This window comes from Quercus suber, unplaced genomic scaffold (assembly GCF_002906115.3).
Source record: "Quercus suber isolate HL8 unplaced genomic scaffold, Cork oak 2.0 scaffold_265, whole genome shotgun sequence".
Lineage (NCBI taxonomy): Eukaryota > Viridiplantae > Streptophyta > Magnoliopsida > Fagales > Fagaceae > Quercus > Quercus suber.
This window is the reverse complement of record NW_027069721.1, coordinates 789,212-809,063: the sequence shown is the minus strand read 5'-3', so window position 1 is coordinate 809,063 and position 19,852 is coordinate 789,212. Positions and strand designations below refer to the sequence as shown.

Genomic DNA, 19,852 nt, shown 5'->3' with positions numbered 1-19,852 from the left:
GCGCTAAGGCATTGCTATGGTCATCGACCTCCTCGCCTAACCTGAAAAGAGCCTGGATAGCCTGCCGATAAAAACAAGTAACTCCGTAAAGAGAAAGAAAGATACTAAGCGGCGAACTTTGAATAAAGTAAATAGGTGCCAAAGGACCCACCATTCCTAGATACTTCTTAAGGTCGAGGACAACCTCTACTCCAGTTATATTTCTTAGCTCGGCCATGTCAGTGGGAAGAAGAAGAGATTTCTCCAGGGCCTTGGCTATAAAAGCCCCCTCGGCTCCTTGAGATTCCCGCATCGACGCGTTATCCATCAGGGGCTGATCATAAAGCATGGCAGCGGGTAGCCAGGCCTGAATCTCGGACTGCTGGCTGGCCTTCTTACTCTTCCGTTGATCACCGAGCTTCAGTTGCTTTGGAGGCCTGCGAAACCTACCCTCCTCGGCGGGGAATGGGATTTGCTCCCATCCATTGGCTCCTTACCCTTGGAAAGTCTTTTCCTTTTCGGGTCATGAGACTCGGTAGGAGAGTCTGTTACTGTGGGAGCAGAAGACGACCTAGTTTGCACAGTTAGAATCTGGGGTAGAGGTGCTGGAGGCTGGGGCTGCGACTCTTCTGGTCCACCATTCTTTGAACCGCCTTCGAGTAAGTCAAGAAGATTGGTTTGGGGCTTTCTTTTTAAACCCATCTCGGCTTGAGTACCAACTCTTAAGGACTGGAGATCGGCTTCGGACAAATGAGGGTCTCCTAGATCACCAGAGGAATCCTCGGACTGATCAGCTAGGTTGAACACGCTATATTCGTCCACAGAAGGACTCAGTTCGACCACCTCCCTTGCCTTCTTAGATAGTCCTTCTTCGGCCACCGTTACTTGCTGGGATGAGGAGGGACCTGCTAGCGGAATGCCTTAGGTATATAAGACCCCTCAGTAAATGCAAAACCGCCTTCCACCACGGTGATCTGCGTAAGCCGGGGGTCACGAGCTCTAATTACGTGCTTCGGGACTGGGAATGATTTCTGAGCTGGGTCGCATCCGAGGATGTGATGAGCAGCTCTACCTGGTTATCGTTTCGTTTAGGAAAAGGTCCGACCTAAGAAGGTCTCCAAATCCGCTTTGTTAACCAGATGGAAATGACGTGCAAAGGCGTGCGGATCTGTGGCAAGAAAAGTGAAACTCTTATGGTTAGTCAACCAAATCGAATATACAGTTATAAAACTTGAGAATACTGAAACCTAAATTATCTCCTCTTCGGATGTCCTACCTGGCTCCCCCTCTACTGTTGGGCAATGAAAGCCGTTGTGCCACTCTCCTGACACTATAAGAAAATCTTGAGTCAACCCCCTGTTGGAATCAGGAAGACACTGGATGAGACGAATCCTATCGTCCCTTGTCTTCATATAATACGTCTTACCCCTCAGGTGATGAAGGTTATAGCACCAGTTCATATCATGGTGAGTTAGTCTCAGCCCCATTTTCTCATTCAAGATGTCTACGCACCCTAATATCCTAAACACATTCGCGGCACACTGGGTAGGAGACAGCCGGAAATGCCTAAGATAATTGAGGGTCACCGGCCTCATAGGGATTCTCATCCCTCCTTCTACAAAAGCGAATATTGGGATCACAACTTCACCCTCTCTCCTCTTAAGGTACCACTCCCCTTCTTCACAGTACTTCAAACTCATATTATTGGGTATTCCATAGTCGACAATGAATTTGTTCATCATCTCGTCAGACTCAACCAACTTCTTAAACTTACCCATTCCCTAAAGATGACTAAAAGTTCCAAAAGAAGAAAAGGAGGAGTAAAATCAAGGAAATTTGAGATCGATAGAAAAAGAAGACTTAAAAGTATGACGGTACTCTTCAGATAGTGTACAAGTCCAACCAGATTCAAATCATACGTGTCAACAATTGTAAGCGCGAAAATGATGAAATTGAGTGGTTCAAACAGGTATTTATACTCCCCCTTGGGTTCCCTAAATGTAACCGCTTGTTCATAAAAGCAAAAGATCATGCCATTGAAAGTGGGAAACGTGGTGCCGCCAAAATTTAATGTGGGCACCCATTAAGTCTTGAAACGCTAAAAACGCGCATCGGGCAGTCAAAAAGCCGCCAGCGTTAGCACAAACTGAAGTGGGGCGACTCGTCTAGAGAGCCCGCAGGTATCAAAACCCTCCTCCCCATCCGAGGGAACGTGTAGCAGGGTTTTGAGGGGCTATTGTGGGGCCCGTGGGTCCGATAGCCTAGGCCCATCGGGTATTAGGCCCAAGGTTAACGCCGAGGAGGACTGACCAGCCAAGGCTAAGTTAGACAAAGCCTCTTTTGTGACCCCCGCCGAGGACTTGTTCGTCCTCGGCATTCTAAGGATAATCTTTGGGAGGGGACAAGCTCAGAGCAAGCTGTCACATTCGCACTTAATGCATTCACCTAACCACTCTGGCTGCATTAATGGGGATATAACCCCTTAGCAGGGCAACGTTGGTCAGAGTGAACCACTTGAGTACTGATAAGGCCTCTGATGGGACAGACGGTCAGAAGAGAGGCAAATGGATGATCAACAGATGGAATAAGGAGATAGGCAGATGAAAACTATATAAGAAAAGCAAGTAAAGTAAAAAGGGGGGGGGAAAGAAAGAGAAAGAACGAAAAGACATTTGTAAAGGAACTCTTAGTATTTTTTATAAAGAAGGTTCATGCTTGGTGATCGACGGCCAGCGCCTAAACCTTTAACCCACTCTCTATAAATTTATTGTTTGGGCTTGATTAGGCTGAAAACCCATTCGTACTCAGGGTCAATCCAAATTGAGTCCCTACAATATCTTTGGCTTGGTTTTTAACATTTGTTTCCATAGCTCAAAAGTCAAAACTCAAAAAATTGAGTTTAAGTGATGAAAACTAAAAATTGATTTTTTGTGTTTTCATATTTAGGAATATGAGTTATGGTTGTAAAGTTGTAAAAAAACCAAACTTGTAGGATCCATTCTCCTCACTTGTCCCTCTCAAGTCAGACCCGCTTATCAATCACCATCGGCATTTTCTTTTTTCTTCTTTCTTTCTTCTTCTTCTTTCCTTTTCTTTCTTTCTTTCTTTCCTTCTTTCTTCTTTAGACCCACTTCAAGGCTTCTTCTTTTTTCCTCATCTTCTTCTTTATTTTTCTTTCCTCTTCAAACCCACTCCAACGTTTTTTTTTTTTTTTTGGTTATTCTTCTTTTCTTCATTTTCCTTCTTTCTTCCTTTCTTCCTTTCTTCTTTAGACCCACTTCAACGGGTTTTTTTTTTCTTCTTCTTTTTCTTTCTTTCTTTCTTTCTTTCTTCTTCCATTCCATATTATAAATATAGATGCATTAGAAGTTTAATTCATGGAGTGAACACCAAGTCTTTCAAGAACAACTTCACTATCAGCAATATTAGCTCTAGGAATCTTTTTAGGGTGATCACTGAGAAATTTAAATTATACAAAATTTAATAAAGAGACAATTTAAATATATCAATGTCAAAAAAAAAAAAAAAACGCAAATACATGAAATATTACAATTTTTTGTTAACAAAGAGAATAAGAAAAAAAAAAGATTAATAAAAGATAAAGTGTAAATTGAAAATGTTAATATGAGAATAATAAAGTGACTACAATAATTTCATAACAAATCTTATGCAACAAGTTGTTAGCCTGTTATTGGTGAGTAAAACATGTCAATATTGAACCCGAATTAAAATTAGTAACAGCTTACCAAATAAGATTTATTGTAAAAATGTTGTGAGTAGCATTACTCTTATATTTATTAAACTCAAATTCTTATGAGCCTCAAGTAAAAGTGTTCAATATTTTTATTAGAGTGGGTTAATTTAGTAAATAATATATTTTTTTTAAAGTATATATACACAATATTTTTAAGTCACAGAACATATTAATTTAAAATAAATTTTTATAAATTTTTTTTGGGGCTATCAGTACTCTTTCATTTCTCAATGGACAAACGTCAAACCATCAAAACTTAGAGGCAAGTTGTTGAAGTTACTTCCACAGGCACGCACAGCAGTAACCTTCCAAAGCCCACCTGATAGCCCCATAAAAACCATATCCACCGTTTCAATCATATCAATGCTCCCTTCAGAGGTTCGAAGAAAACCCAAGAATGCAAGCTTTGACTCACGAGAGCCCACTTCACCAAAAGTCTCATGCATGGGCCAAGTCAGATTCAGTAACAAGAAAAAGAGGACCAAACCTATTAAGCCGGTAATTTCACTTCCAGGAAACACCGTGCAAGTTTCTTGTCCTAAAGATGAGGTGAAGATGAAGAAGCCGCCAGAGATTAATATTATTAAGGGACCAAAAGAAGGTGGGAAATCTGATGTTTTTTATGATGACACAATGGTTTCGAATCAAGCAGTGCCTTCTTTGGGTAAGATAAAGCGGTTTTCAAGTGCTCGTGGTGCGTTGTCAAACTTTGATTGGAGGATTCATGATGCTGTTGTGGTGCCGGATTGTCAAGATGGGCGTCTGAATGTGGAGAAAGATAGCAAGGGCAATAAATTCACGGAAAGGGATTTCTTGCATCGGATACCTGCATTTTCCTCTTATAAATATATGAGTCATACGTGACGCAACTTTGAACGAGACATAAGATTTTTAATATGGTAAAATTTAGTTATAAAACTGGTTGTTACGACTTTACTCAATAAAATAAATATTATTATATATGTAAAAAATATAACTATTGAATTACATATTCTTTACGTTTTTAATATACATAATAAATTTTGTGTCAATTAGATATTATTTATTATATGATTTATAAAGTTTATATTTTACCTATAATTTTAAAATATAAAAAAACTTGTAATTTAAACAATTTATTGATGATATAGCTATTGATCTTTAATTTTTTAGAAATTTTGCAAGTATGGAGAATATAAAAAGAATATGTCATCCAATGGTAGATTTGTCAAAATTCACCTCTAATAAAAAGATATTAAGTAAAGTTGTAGTTTAAGGCTACAATCAATTTTGTAGCTAAATTTTGTCATTTTTTATAACATTTGTGATTAATATATAATAAAAATAGTGTTAGTGATAGATGACATGAATTGATGTTTAGATCATAACTTATTATATTTAAAAAATAATAATAAGAAACATCATTTTCTTAATATTACTTCGTTAGATGAAGAAGTGGTATCTTGTGTATCAAGTTATCAACAACTAGCAACATGGCTCGATCAAAAAAAAAAAAAAAAAAAAACTACTAGCAACGTATCTCTCACATTGTGTGGACTCCACCAACTTATGTCGGCCGTGTTGTAGTGAGGTGCACGGGAGAGTAGCTGTGGAGCCAAAGAAAGAAGTTAATTTGTGAAAAAGAAGAAACCATATGGCTCCACATGCAAAATAAATCGCCCATGCTGATTCAATTTTGTTGGAGATCAACCTCTAATTAATCCGCTTTCGTTTTTGTACTCCCCGCCCCAAATTTTTTTTTCTTCTTCTCTATGTTTTATTTTGTTGGTTCTATTCTCTCTTCCATTAAAAGAAAAGTTTCTCTTAGCTAAAAAGGAAAAAGAACAAAAAAAGAACAAAATAGGATAATTATGTATGATGTTTCCATGAATTGAATGACACCTAACTGAGAAGAACTCTTCAACCAAACCCCAGGTCTCTTAACCACTTATTATCAGACAAAAAAAATCAAAATATATATAATAGGTACATTAATGACGTATATGTTCCCCACAAACATGGCCTGCATAATTTGTACTTCCAATTTTAGTCCAAATAATTGATTAAGAGATTTGGACTTAGAACCTTATGGATAGTATAAGATGTGAAAACTCCAAGATCAATCCCTTATGTTAATATTTATTTGCATAGACCACAAATTAGTGAAAGAAGGCTTTTTAGATTTCTTTTATTAGCAATAGTGTTTGAGTATCACATTCAACAACCATTCAACAACCGACAAGAAAGAGAAATGACCCGTGTGATTGACCCATTTTCCATTATGGGCTAGGAATTTAGGTTTTTCATCATTAAATACAAAGACAAGAAATCACTGCCGACTCTAATTTCAGTAGTCCAAACCGTAGTGCTGAGTGATGTGTCATGGCCCATTGATTTTCATGCTATTTATCCGAATTTATTTATTTATTTTTTAATTTTTTTTACAAAAGATAAAAATTTTACTCTAACTTAATCTAATTGTATATGTGTGTAAAATTCACTCCCAGAGACTTGAATCCCAGCTCTTCCCCCCTTCCCCCACCTTGCCTCACAAATAAGGTCATTTAGTTAGAATTGTGAAAAAGTGGAAGGATAGAAAATGGTGGGCAGATAGAAAAGTGGGAGGATAGAAAAGATTTTAATTTCCCTTATTTTTGTTTGATTGGGAGTGAAAAACTAGAATAATGGAAAAAATTATTTTGTATAAATTTACTCATTTACCCTTGTTAAAAAAATGATGCTCAATTAAAACAAAAAAAGAGATAAACAACCCCAAAAAAAAAAAAGAATCAATCACCTAAATTTATTAAAAAATAAAAATCATGTAAAAAAAAAGAAGAAGAAGAAGAAGAAGAAGAATTGTAGGAAGCCTGCCCAGTAAAAAAAAAATTTAAAAATTAAAAAAAAAGGCAACGTGGACAAGCAATGATGTCCAATTTTTCCCATTAGTTTTCTCTCTATTTTTGAGAGAAAACTTTTTAGTGGGCCTGAAAAGAAAACACTTGAATTTCACAATTTATTTTTCTTCCTCCCCACCTAACCAAACACACTTTAAAAAAAATTTCTTTCTATTTTCTCTTTGAAGTTTTTCATCCACCCTATTTCACCTCTAAACAAACTCACTCTTATACTTGTAAAAATGACCATGTACGGTAGTAATCTATACTAAAAAAGTTACTAAGTTCTAGCCCACGAATCACAATCTCCCTCAACAACTTTCAAGACACTTTCGAGTTTTTGTGAATACTTTATCTTGTGTTTCCTCCTTTCTCATCTATCTTCATCTTTATTCTTCAAAAACCTCCATTTTTTAAATATACTTTTTCAATAACACCCCGATCCCAAAGGTGCCACAAGGTTCAAACTCTCTGCTACAAGCAAAGCAAGTAACCAAATCCAATTTTGTCATCATTCAAGTATTCCATACCTTCCTTGAGTATTTGATAAAATTTTTGAATATTATATTCCACTGGATCTCTCTTAAAATTTGCTTATAATTTTGACGTGTAAATAATTACAGAAATTTAGTTACATTTATATAAATACTTGATAAAAATTCTTACATTGACGTGCATTCATACAATTAATGTGAATAATGGTATGAATGATACCCTCTCTCTCTCTCTCTCTCTCTCTTTTTTTTTTTTGGCGGAAGATCCCATAACCACCTGATGTGTAAAGATAAGTATCATTTTGCTTATTGAATTTATGTAATAATTTTTTTAGGTCAAATTTTATTAGTTTTATGGTGGTGCAATTTATGTTATATCCTAAATAAACAATATATTTTTTCTTTGATATCATAAAGAAACAGTAATTGTGACCAACAATTGTAGGTTTTATTCTTTTCATTTTCAGTTTTTATTGTTAGTAATATGGTATTGGCCTCGAGGTGGAAGTTTAGTAGTCAAACACTTCATCTATCTCACCTTAGTTTTTAAGTATAAGTCATATGAGACGCATTAGTATTAGTATTGATTGGGCCATTTAGTATTAGGTTATAACTCATCACGGTAAAAAATGATTTGCTCCCAAGAATCCACCTTTTTTATTTTATTTAGCAAGGACAAAAAATAATTGTGGCGTTATTTGGTTATTTTGCTTGCATCTTTTGGTTTTCAAGTAGGCGAAAAAGTAGGTTCATATATGCGTCTTTCCAATTTCTCTATAGTCGGGGTTTATGGCATTGTTGTCTCACCAATTACAATAGTTCTTTGGGTAAAACCATATAGAAGAATATACAATAGGCATCAGTTAAACTCCATTTATACCCGAAACGATACAAGAGGTTAAGGCAAGTAATTATGATGTCAAAATCTGCAGGAAACCAAGTTTGATTTCATCCATTTTTTTTTTTTTTTTTTTTGAGAAAGAAATGGATGGATTTTATTAATAAAATTCAACTATATCTAATTGTAAAATCGAACTAATATGAGATGGGACATCTTCCATCCATATTTGAAAATCTGGTATGCATAATGCATTTTTGGCTAGACTATGAGCAACACCATTGTCGTTTCTCTTAATGTGAGAATAGAACAATCCTTCTCTATGAACATGTGAAAACCTAATACAATAAAATAAACTAGCAAAACATTTAACATCACGACTAAGTAAACCAAAGGATTCCAAAGACTGTGAATCTGCATTCAAAGCGTTCATTGCAATCTCTGAAACTCCCTCGGGAGTGACATCTTCCAAACTCAGTTTAACATCAAACTGTAAAGCCTTCGATATAGCCAAAGTTTCAAGCTCTATGACAGTTAGGGGGAGAAGGATGATTATGACCATGTGTGCCAAGCCTTTTCCTTGGCATTCTCGGATAATCACTCCAATCCCTGTCCTATCTTCTTCTTGAAACATTGTGTCAATATAATTTGTACCTGAACCCTCCACAATTACATCAATAGTCGATCTCCAAAACAACACTAATCCACCTCCCATATCCAAAACAACATCCACAGGATTTTGTTCCCGGAAAATTGCATCATCAGAGTTCACCTTTAGGATCGGCCATGGAGGTGGTTTCCAAATGGCATGGTGTGGAGATTGGTCGAACTGATCTGGCTCATTACCATTCATTGTTGTTGTTGCGCTTTTTTCCTTGTCTGGATTATTGACCATATTAACCGACCCAAACTCATGAGTCATCACTAATCCACCTGGAAGATCCCGAATATGCTCCTCTGACTTATTACCAATCAATTCCTTGCTGTTGTCCATAATGGAATTCCCTAAAACATGCTGCTGTTGTAACGTAATTGATATGCCATTGTCAACATCAGAGATTTTCTCCATATTATTTGCTACCCATTTATTTCAGGAGCCGTTTCCACAAGTTTAACTGTTGCCCCATCATGATTCAAATTTGTCATTAATGCCTCCCTAATCTCTTCCGTTTCCATATTTGAATTTTCCTCCCTTTGTGCCGCCATATCACTGCTGTTCAACACCACTGGTTTATCGTGACCCCCCTTCCCCGGCCTTCTGTCATTCTCCAACCCCGATTTATCATAAAAACCAGGGACAAAGATCACCTTCGCAGCAATCATAAACTCATTTTTCCTTTGAACCTTTGGAAGTACATACCCTTTCTCTTCCTTATCGGATAAGGATAATTTTCTCCAATCTTTGGATGAATCCTCCATGCTATAGCAGATAAGAAGAAACTCCCTCCCACCCTATTCTGTTTCCTGTACTCCGAAAAAAAACCCATAAGCTCTACAAGCACCCTTGGCACAAGAGAGGACACACGAAGAAAAAAACCCACAAGCTCTAGAGGTAAACTTGCTACCTTTAGAGAACAAAACTCTCCTTCAGAAAGAAGGGACTAAAACTTTTATTGCCTAAGAGAAGAGAGAAAACTCACTTTCTTAGCGACAAAGAGCCTATTTAGTAATAACATGGTTCCAGGCACCTAGCATTATACCTATAATGATTGGCCCAGGAACACTATTACCTAACTACACCAACTATGCCCAAACCCCTAAAAAACTTTGAAAAAACTGGTAGCGTGGACTCCGCCAACTGATCCTTATGTTATTCTAAATATCAATGGGAGGTTCTGACTTTTGGTTGTAAAATGAGGAATTCATTTGGAATTGGTTTAACTACCATTTTTGTTCGCCAACGTTTGCCTTACGTTGATTTCATCTACCTTAATTTTTAAATAAGAAGTGTCCACAGATCACCAACCATCAAAATAGCAGTCATATCAATGGAAAGTATTTGAATTTATTTTTGAAAAATTTTGGTGCTATACTTAATTATAAAACTTTACCTATGACTTTTGGTTGGTGAAATGATAATGGTAGATTCACGTAAAAACACTTCTTCATTAATTATAACTCGTCATATGAGTAAATTGTGAGCAAAATTGTATGGTTTATTTTTGCCAAATACATTTTTAGTAGATTTTGTCGGTAATGATAATGAAACCGAAAAGTACGTTGGTTTGGATAGGCCAAGTTTGCCATTATCAGGAAAAGACTTAAGATTGCACCATTTAACATACAATATAGTATTACTTACATACATGGCCCCCATGCCCCACGTGTCTATCCGCATCACTTTCCAACGCACTTCCTATTCCAAAACCGTAGCGATAAAAATAAGGTGACAACACGCTCACACACCAGAGTCCACAGGGTCCACAACACCACACAAGTCACATTCTCACTTTACTCTACTGTAACTGTAACTGCTAACTCTCCCACTTTCCTAATTTTTTTTTAGTCGCACTCTTCCACTTTCTCCTTCATCGTTAATTCCTCTGCTCCCTCGACAAACCTCAAAGGCCAAAGGAAACTATTGTTCATCTTCAAAAGCAAAAACAACCCCCTTTCTTTTTAATAAAATTTACTTTTTCAAAAAAGATATTATAATAATTAACAAACATAAACACCAGCTTCCAAAGGCGCCACGAGGCTCATACTCTGTGTTACAAGCAAAGCTATTATCCAAAAATCCTGTTTTGTCACCATTTCCACACTATTCCTTTCCCTTCCTTCTTTCCTTCACTCACTATACAAATAGTACCCACTGTATACTTTGATCTTAGCCAAAAGGCCGAGAAAGGTATCACTGTATACAATCCCTTTCAAATTTGAGTACCGTTTGTTGCCTGCCACGTCATCTTCGTAAAGAACACCATGGAAGATTCAGTTTCCGGTTCCGTTTCAGACAACAACAAGCAGAATCGCTTCATTCTCCACGGCGACCTCGACCTGAAAATCGTCGAAGCCGAAAACTTACCCAACATGGACATCGTGGCACAACATGTCCGCGGCTGCTTCGCAGTCTGTGACTGTAACTCTGTCGAAACACGTCAACTTTCCGACGAATCCGACGGCCGTGATGGCTCGCAACACCGCCACCGCAACAAGATCATCATCACCAGCGACCCGTACGTCACCGTTTCGGTCCCCCAAGCCACAGTGGCACGCACGCGCGTGATTAAAAACTCGGCCAATCCTGTATGGAACGAACGGTTCTACATCCCACTGGCACACCCCGTAAATAATTTGAAATTCCAGGTCAAAGATAACGACATCTTCGGCGCCGAGCTAATCGGCACAGTCGAAATCCCGGCCACAAGAATCGCCACCGGCGAACTCATCTCCAGCTGGTTCCCAATCCTCGGGCCGAACAAAAAACCGCCGAAAAAGAACACGAGGATCCGCCTCGAGCTCAAATTCACGCCGTTCGGAAAAAATCCAAGGTACAAGCACGGCATTGCGTCAGATCCAGAACACAAGGGCGTGATTCACACGTACTTCCCGTTGAGAAAAGGAAGCTCCGTGAAGTTGTACCAAGACGCGCACGTGCAAGACGAGTCGTCGCTGCCGAAGATTGAACTGGACGGAGGCAAGGTTTACAGGCGCGAGAAGTGTTGGGAGGACATTTGCTATGCGATCTCAGAGGCTCACCATATGGTTTACATCGTTGGATGGTCGGTTTATCACAAGGTCAGGCTCGTGAGAGAGCCGACTCGGCCATTGCCACGTGGCGGAGACTTGACGCTCGGTGATATGCTCAAGTACAAGTCTGAAGAGGGAGTTAGGGTTTTGTTGATGATTTGGGATGATAAGACTTCGCACGATAAGTTCGGCATCATCAAAACGGTTCGTTTTGAGTAATCTTTAGATTATTAAATTCTCTTTACCTGCTTTGCTTTTTTTTTTTTTTTGGTTATTTGCTTTAATATTTTGAGCTGTCATAGGTATGATGAGTTTGTGCTAAAGATAGAATAATAAAAAATGATACGTTAATTAAGGAATTAATAGCCTTGGATAGAATGGAATGATTTGGTGTTGGATTTATTTGATATTTTGCTTATTTTATATATTGGTTGTGGGTTTTACATTACTTTTAATTTTATTTAAATAATATAACTTTCAACTTTTTGAAAATAAGCTCGTTTTTAACTCTTATTTTCAACTTTGTTTCACGTTTACGTAAGTGAAAATAAATAATTTAAAAGTGATTTGATTTAAGTGAAGGGAGTGGAAAAGATAAGAGGCAAGCCCAAAGTAATATTATTAGAATAGTAAAAAACGACATTTCAATTAAAGGCTATGATTTCAGATAGTATAAAATGGTAGAAAAGAATATATGTGGCTGGTCCTAATTAGTCCGTTGAGATCCATGGTTGAACTGAAAATTTTGGGACTAGGGCTTGGTTGTTGTTGTTGTAATTGTGTTTGGAGTAATGGCTGTCATTCTTTGAATCGCTTGGTTCATGGTAATGGTTTCATTAGTAGATACCAAACTAGTTGTTAGTGTTTGTACTGTAATTGAATTTAAATACTTTGGTGGTGATCATGAGGGGACATTGATGTTACTGTGCATGTGTATTTTGCAACTGGGTTGTGTGCCTTTTGAGTTGTAATCTGAAGTGGGATTGGTTGCAGACTGGAATGATGGAAACGCACGATGAAGATGATACCAAACTAGTTGTTAGTGTTTGTACTGTAATTGAATTTAAATACTTTGGTGGTGATCATGAGGGGACATTGATGTTACTGTGCATGTGTATTTTGCAACTGGGTTGTGTGCCTTTTGAGTTGTAATCTGAAGTGGGATTGGTTGCAGACTGGAATGATGGAAACGCACGATGAAGAGATCAAGAAGTTTTTCAAGCATTCATCAGTCACTTGTGTGTTGGCACCTCGCTATGGTAGCAGTAAGCTGGGCTATTTCAAGCAACAGGTGAATATGTTCTATGGGTTGTGAACTGTCTTTAGAAAAATAATGATTTTGGTGTTTGTTTATTTTGGACGTATTTAATTATTTTCAGGTTAATCGCATTTTCAATTGTATTGGATTTGGAATCCTAGTTTCATTGGCTTAGTTTTATTATTTCTTTGATCTTGATATACCATTTGCTTTCTTTTGAGCTGGAAAACTTGCTGAAGTTGCTTATGTGATGGTTCCATACAGGTTGTTGGAGGCCTTTTCACACACCATCAAAAATGTGTTCTTGTGGACACGCAAGCATCTGGTAATTACCGTAAGATAACTGCATTTTTAGGAGGGATTGATCTTTGTGATGGTCGATATGATACACCTGAGCATCGACTATTTCGCGATCTTAATACTGTATTTGAAAATGATTATCACAACCCTACATTTCCGGTAAGTTTTTGGTCAAATGGTTTTGTAACAGAATATTGTAACATGCCATCTATATATCATTTAAATGCTTTTGATATTTTTTTCGGGTATCTATGATCTTGGTTTTTAACTCAAAGGGCTTTTATGTGATTGCATAATTTTTCATAATGGCTTTAGAGCAAGAGATGACATCTATAGTTCTTAGAACCAATTCTAAAAATATAATGTTCTTCCATTTCCTCCCCACCCCCCCAACCCTTTCTCCTTGGCTAAGTGATCTACCATATGGCTTTAGAGCAAGAGATGATATCTACTAATCATGTTGCTTGAGGTTCTTCATCTGGTCCTATGACTATAAGGCGTTGAAAATCCTGGCATATAACACCATAGTAGTTAGTATCAGACGATATGTGATGCATATCATCTGGTGGTGTGGATCAAATCGGCGCAAAATAAAAATGCTGTAATTTAGGTGCGGATTGGGTTGACTCTTGAATCATATGATATAAACATGCATATTGTATGAATTGTGTTGAATGGTTGAATTGGACATATTGGTCGATACATTAACAATTGTGTTTATATTTGGCTTTTATTCATATTTGAGATTTGATCAGAGTCCAACAAGTCGTTGGACTTATTTTAACACAAGTTTCTTCAACCACTCAGTTGAGCCCCAAAAAATAGCCATGTTCATGACTTTGCTCTGTCTCTGTCTCTCTCTCCATACAAAATTTAGACCACACACATTTTCATTTCAAGTTTGGTTCTGAAGTTCCCCTTCTGTCTTCTCTCTCTCTCTCTACATGGAACCACAAGAGTAACCATAACACAAAAGGCACTCCTAGTCCTAGGTAGTGGATTCTCTTCAATTTTAGTTATATGTCATTATGCTGTAGTAATGTTTAGGTTACATAACTGACTACTGCTTCCACCTTTCATCTCAGAATGTTGTCAATTATCATGCCACCCATCAACAATATATATTGTACATTTGTAGGCCTCATTCTGAGGATAAAATTTTCAGGTGCATAAATTTTAATCAGATGCATTCCGGACCTGTATAATCCATTCCGGACCTGCATAAATTTTCTATAATCCATTCTCAACTTCTTTGTACTCCTTGTGCAAAGTTCCATTGTACATGCTAGATGTTGTACACAATTTGTGTGCCAACATAGTTTTAAGCTAACATAATGCTGCCATATTATTAAAGTAATTTATGCACATCATCAAGTTTGAAGTCATGATTTTCCCTCATTTTTTTTTTATTTTTTTTTATTTTAGGTGCATTCCTGCTTATTTCTATTATGTTGTTACCAGTTGTGATGCTGTAGCAGGTGTTTCTTTTTGACTTCCTCTGTTTTGTCCATATGTTTTATGAATCAACTAGGCTGGAACCAAGGCTCCAAGGCAACCATGGCATGATTTACACTGCAGAGTTGAGGGGCCTGCTGCATATGATGTTCTTATAAACTTTGAGCAGCGTTGGAGAAAAGCAACAAAATGGAAGGAGTTTGGACTACGATTCAAAAGGGCTACTACCCATTGGAGTGATGATGCTTTAATAAAAATAGAACGCATCTCTTGGATACTAAGTCCTGACCTATCTGTTTCTCAAAAAAGAAAAGTAAGTCCTGACCCATCTACTAAAAAGGATAAGTCCACAGTTATTCCATTAGATGATCCCAAGTTATGGGTTTCCGATGAAGATGATCGTGAAAATTGGCATGTTCAGGTTTGATTTTACAGGTTTCTTTTATGTTGAAGTTCCCATGTTTTAGGTCCATTGACTCGGGATTGAAAATTTCCTCTACTTATTTTGCTTTTGTAGATTTTTAGGTCCATTGACTCGGGATCAGTGAAAGGCTTTCCCAAAAGTGCTGAGCTTGCTGAGAAACAGGTTTTATATGACTTTTTTCTTTCCTTTCTTTTTTGTCTTTATTTTTAAACCTTCTCTCTTTATGTAGAAAAATTAATTTATATTGACAAGATTTTCAATGCTTCTTTGCTGTGACATAGACCTAGACTTCTATACATCAGTAATCAGTTGCACATCATATTGCAATGTCCTAATTTCTAATTGGTATTCTTCTACTGCAGAACCTTATTTGTGCGAAAAGTTTGGTTATAGATAAAAGCATTCAAACAGGGTACATCCAGGCAATCAGATCTGCTCAACATTTCATATATATTGAAAATCAGTATTTTCTTGGATCATCATATGCATGGCCATCGTATGAAAATGCAGGTCAAGTTCATAATCTTCTGTTACACCACATTATTTTACTTGCTTGTCTATACAATATTGTTTCCATTCCTAGTAGCTGAGTTCTCTTTTTGCTGAAGAATGCATGCGCTGGAGTATCTAATGTAAACTAGTATTCTTGAGAACTTATTTGAGAACTAGCCTCTAATACATATAATATCTGTCTTATATAATGCCATCTGCTAATGTATCCATGCAAAATTGATGAATTATTGTCAATTTTTGAAATGTATTTAGTAGTTGTTGAAATTCTACGTAATTTTAGCCTCTGTAAGGATAGCTTGATTGTTCTCTCTCCCTTAGTATTATTTCTGACCTTAGATTCTGTTCTTTGTATTTTCTGTATATATATTTGGGTAACAATCATGTTCTAAGTATAGAATATCTTCCTTATTTGTTGGATGGAACACCTTCTCAAGTTATTGACTTTCATGGTTTGAGCAGGAGCTGATAATCTAATCCCGATGGAATTGGCATTAAAGATAGCTAGTAAAATTAGAGTGAAGGAGAGATTTGCAGTGTATATTATCTTACCAATGTGGCCTGAGGGTAATCCAACTTCTGCAGCTATGCAAGAAATTCTCTTTTGGCAGGTAATGTAGTTATTGCCAATGAATTCTAGCTCAAATGGCACCTCCACCCCTTGTAAGAGCAAGGTGGAAGGTGAGGTCGTGGGTTCAAGACCTATGGGTGTGTGTGTAAATTACCAATAAAAAAAATATGATTAATTAATTTTATACTATAAACTGGAAATTTTGTTGCATGACTTGGGACAAACATGAGGAAAAATAATTCATGTGGCCAACCCAATCTAATCTGTTGAGGATTCATAGTCGACCCCAAATTTGGGACTGAGGCTTTGTTGTTGTCTCAGGACAGACATGATAGCTACAGATGGCTGATACTTTCTCAAAATAAAAATCAGGAAAAACAAATAAAGGACTTCTTTTTGGCATCGGTTACCTTCTCTCTTCTATTGCTGCTAACCTATAGGCTGAATTCTCGGCAATTATTGGTTTGGATTGATTTATTAATAACAATTCCATATGTTATTAGAGTCAGCTGGATTTTAAACTTTTTTGTTTTAGGTTGTGATCTTGAGATGTTATGGAACTTAAGTCCAAAAAGTGGACAATATAGATGATGGCAACTTGAATAACACAATTCATATTCTAGCTTTACTTGTTTGCTCTTGGCAGGGCCAAACAATGCAAATGATGTATGATATAGTTGCACGGGAACTGAAAGATATGCAGCTTGGGGTTTCACATCCTCAAGATTATCTCAATTTCTATTGCCTTGGTAACCGGGAAGATATTACGGAGAAATGTTTAGATGATAATGCTGCTAAGGTATTTGCTCTAATGGAAATCTCTTTTTTGCTGTTTTAAATTAGCAAAACATACTCCAGTTTGTGGTTGGCCTAGGGTAAACAGGTAGTCCATAACTTCTACTGCTGAGAATTGCGTTCTTTTTTCCAACGGTCACTGTGACATAGATCCACTTCTCAGTAACTTAATTATCTTGACATGGTCCAGGTTTTGTTTGGCATAGGAAAAAATGTGCATCTCAGAGATATTGCTCATAATAACTTTTAAGTTCTCAATGTTCTCATCATGCAAATGGCTTTAGAAATTTTTTCTCATGGGATTTGCCATTTTAATTTTTTTTTTCTCAGCTGTTTTGTTTGATATTTGGCTTTTATTTATTTATTTTACTATGATACATATAGAAGCTCTCAAAATTTTGGAATCACACCATCCTGATGCAATGAAATTTGGTTTCATTTTATATATTTGCAATAAATTAATTCTTTTGGAGTAGGTCATAATTTGAAATTTTCTATCAGGTCTCAGATGCACAAACGTTCAAGCGGTTTATGATTTATGTACATGCCAAGGGAATGATAGTAGACGATGAGTATGTTATAGTGGGATCTGCCAATATTAACCAGAGATCCATGGCTGGTACAAAGGACACGGAGATAGCTATGGGTGCATATCAGCCCCATCACTCTTGGGCATCAAGGAAGAAACATCCACGTGGTCAGGTTGTTATAATATTTCTTGTTTTTTCAAACTTTCCATTTCAGGGCTTTGGAGAATGTTAACAAAACAATGAGAGTGTGAAATGATAATTGATCGTGCTTCACAGTAGATGCTCATCAGACCCAAAGAAAAAAAAATTCCTTTCCCATTTTTGTAACATTTTTTTACGTTCTTACTGAGCACAGCTACGTGCTGGCACTCAGTAGCGCTGACACATCACTTAGTTCATGTTGGTTGCAGACTTTCTCCTTACGCACATGTCTCAACAATACAAAATGAGGGAAAATTATTAAGTACTCTTGGAGTACGGGGACCAAGTGCCCATCACATTTATAGTAGACCTCACACTGAATTTATTTAGTGAGATTCGTCATAAATGTGAGAGGAGGGAGCAACACATCACCGTACTCAAGGTGCACCTGATAATTACTCCAAAACAGGTTGGGTGGTTAACAGTCAAACCAGTTCGGTTGGTGAGAGTGATGACATTACCAAAAACAAGCACACCATGAGATCAGACCCACCCCACCCCCCTTTTCTCCTATTCCAAACAAAAACACATACACACACTAGATGCCTTTTCTCTTCTCTTTAGCTAGGGAGTGTGGAGGGAGAAGTGTGAAAATGGTGCTTGAGCTTTTTGAAGATTATGCTCACGTCTGGGCATGGGTATATGATCTCCAACCATTAGCATTGCCTGTTGTCTTTTGGCAGGGTGTGCAGTTTGAATCTTGTGAATGAAAAAAAAATCACTTAAATTTTCTAATAAGAATTTCATTCTCAATGAGAATTACTTGGCAATGTGGTTTACAATACATATCCATTTGCAGGTGTATGGATACAGAATGTCACTGTGGGCTGAGCATCTTGGGATGGTGGATACATGCTTCAAGGAGCCGGAGAGTATGGAGTGTGTGAAGATGGTGAATGAGGTTGCTGAAGATAACTGGAAGAGGTATACAGATGCGGAATTTAAGCTATTGCAGGGCCACCTTCTTAAGTATCCTGTGCAGGTAGATGAGGCTGGGACAGTCAGCCCCCTGCCCGGACATGAGAACTTCCCAGATGTTGGTGGAAAAGTGCTGGGAGCTCATTCGGCTACCCTTCCTGATACTCTAACAACATAATCTCCATCCATTGTTTGTGTTCCTACATAATTGGTTTTGGAAGAATGGCGGCGATATGTCAGGATTTTGAGGTTATTAAACTGAAGATGTTAAAGAGTTTGTGCTCCTCTATGTCAGGATTTTGAGGTTATTAAACTGAAGATGTTAAAGAGTTTGTGCTCCTCACTCTCTGCCGCTTTCTATTAACGGTTGAGCTTCAATAGGTTTTTAGTGTAATACAAATGAGTGAACATAGCAAGAAGGATGTCATGTTGTGAATGTTGTGCGTATATAAATGCATGGATTCTAGTCTTGTCACATGGAGAGGTCAACAATTACAATGCAAGTCACTCCTTGTTTTGTTCTAGGTGGCTGTTGTGAGATGAGGTTTTTATCTTTTTATTTTTTGGGTTCTTTCTAAGTTCATTATCCCAGTTGATATGTTCTTCTGTATAGACGTATGGTTTACAATTTATGAATGGCATCTCTTTTAAGGTCTTGGATTCAAAAGAAATGCCACCTATTCTTGTTCCCTTGATTGCAGATTTGCTGGCAAACATGCCATATGGTTTGCAAATTATGAATGGCAAAAAAATTGTAGATCTCTTTTGTGGTCTTAAATTCAAAATTAATGCTACCTATTCTTGTTCCCTTTGTCTGTAAAATAAAAGATTTGCTAGCTAACATGCCATATTTTGCATATTGTCAGTTGTGACTTGTGATGGTTTTGTCGAGGTTTTGAGTTAAGCCTATGGCAGGAGAGAGTTTTGGGCCAGGGATTAGGAGGACTAGCATCTGTTCAGTAATTGGTGGAGAGCACACAAGCGATAATGTTTGTCATAAAAGAGACGTTTTTTTTTTTTTTTTTTTTATGAACAGGTCCTCGGCGTGGGTCACAACAGAGGTTTTGCCTGACTTAGCCTTGGCTGGTCAGTCCTCCTCGACGCTGTCCTTGGGCCTACTACCCGATGGGCCGAGGCTATCAGGCCCACGGGCCCCACAGACATATTTTAGTGAATAAGTAAATATCAAACAAACAATATATCCCAAGTGATTAATAAGAATTGAGAATAAAGAGAAGTTTAAAAATAATCTTACAGTG

General features: G+C 37.3%; 2 protein-coding genes across 2 annotated transcripts; both read left to right on the top strand.

Annotated features, from left to right (window-relative positions):
• The first annotated feature begins 1,124 nt into the window (after positions 1-1,124).
• LOC136070866 (uncharacterized protein At1g76070-like) lies at positions 1,125-4,720 on the top strand. The gene is made up of 3 exons (XM_065781398.1): positions 1,125-1,175; positions 1,865-1,948; positions 3,947-4,720. Exons 1-3 carry the CDS (start codon positions 1,125-1,127, stop codon positions 4,595-4,597), a joined length of 786 nt encoding a protein of 261 aa, XP_065637470.1. The 3' UTR covers positions 4,598-4,720.
• A 5,623-nt stretch (positions 4,721-10,343) lies between these two features.
• Positions 10,344-19,282, top strand: LOC112022796 (phospholipase D delta). The gene is made up of 10 exons (XM_024055420.2): positions 10,344-11,835; positions 12,806-12,922; positions 13,154-13,348; positions 14,721-15,065; positions 15,162-15,230; positions 15,431-15,578; positions 16,041-16,189; positions 16,796-16,948; positions 17,446-17,646; positions 18,475-19,282. Exons 1-10 carry the CDS (start codon positions 10,864-10,866, stop codon positions 18,769-18,771), a joined length of 2,646 nt encoding a protein of 881 aa, XP_023911188.1. The 5' UTR covers positions 10,344-10,863; the 3' UTR covers positions 18,772-19,282.
• The last annotated feature ends 570 nt before the right edge of the window (positions 19,283-19,852 follow it).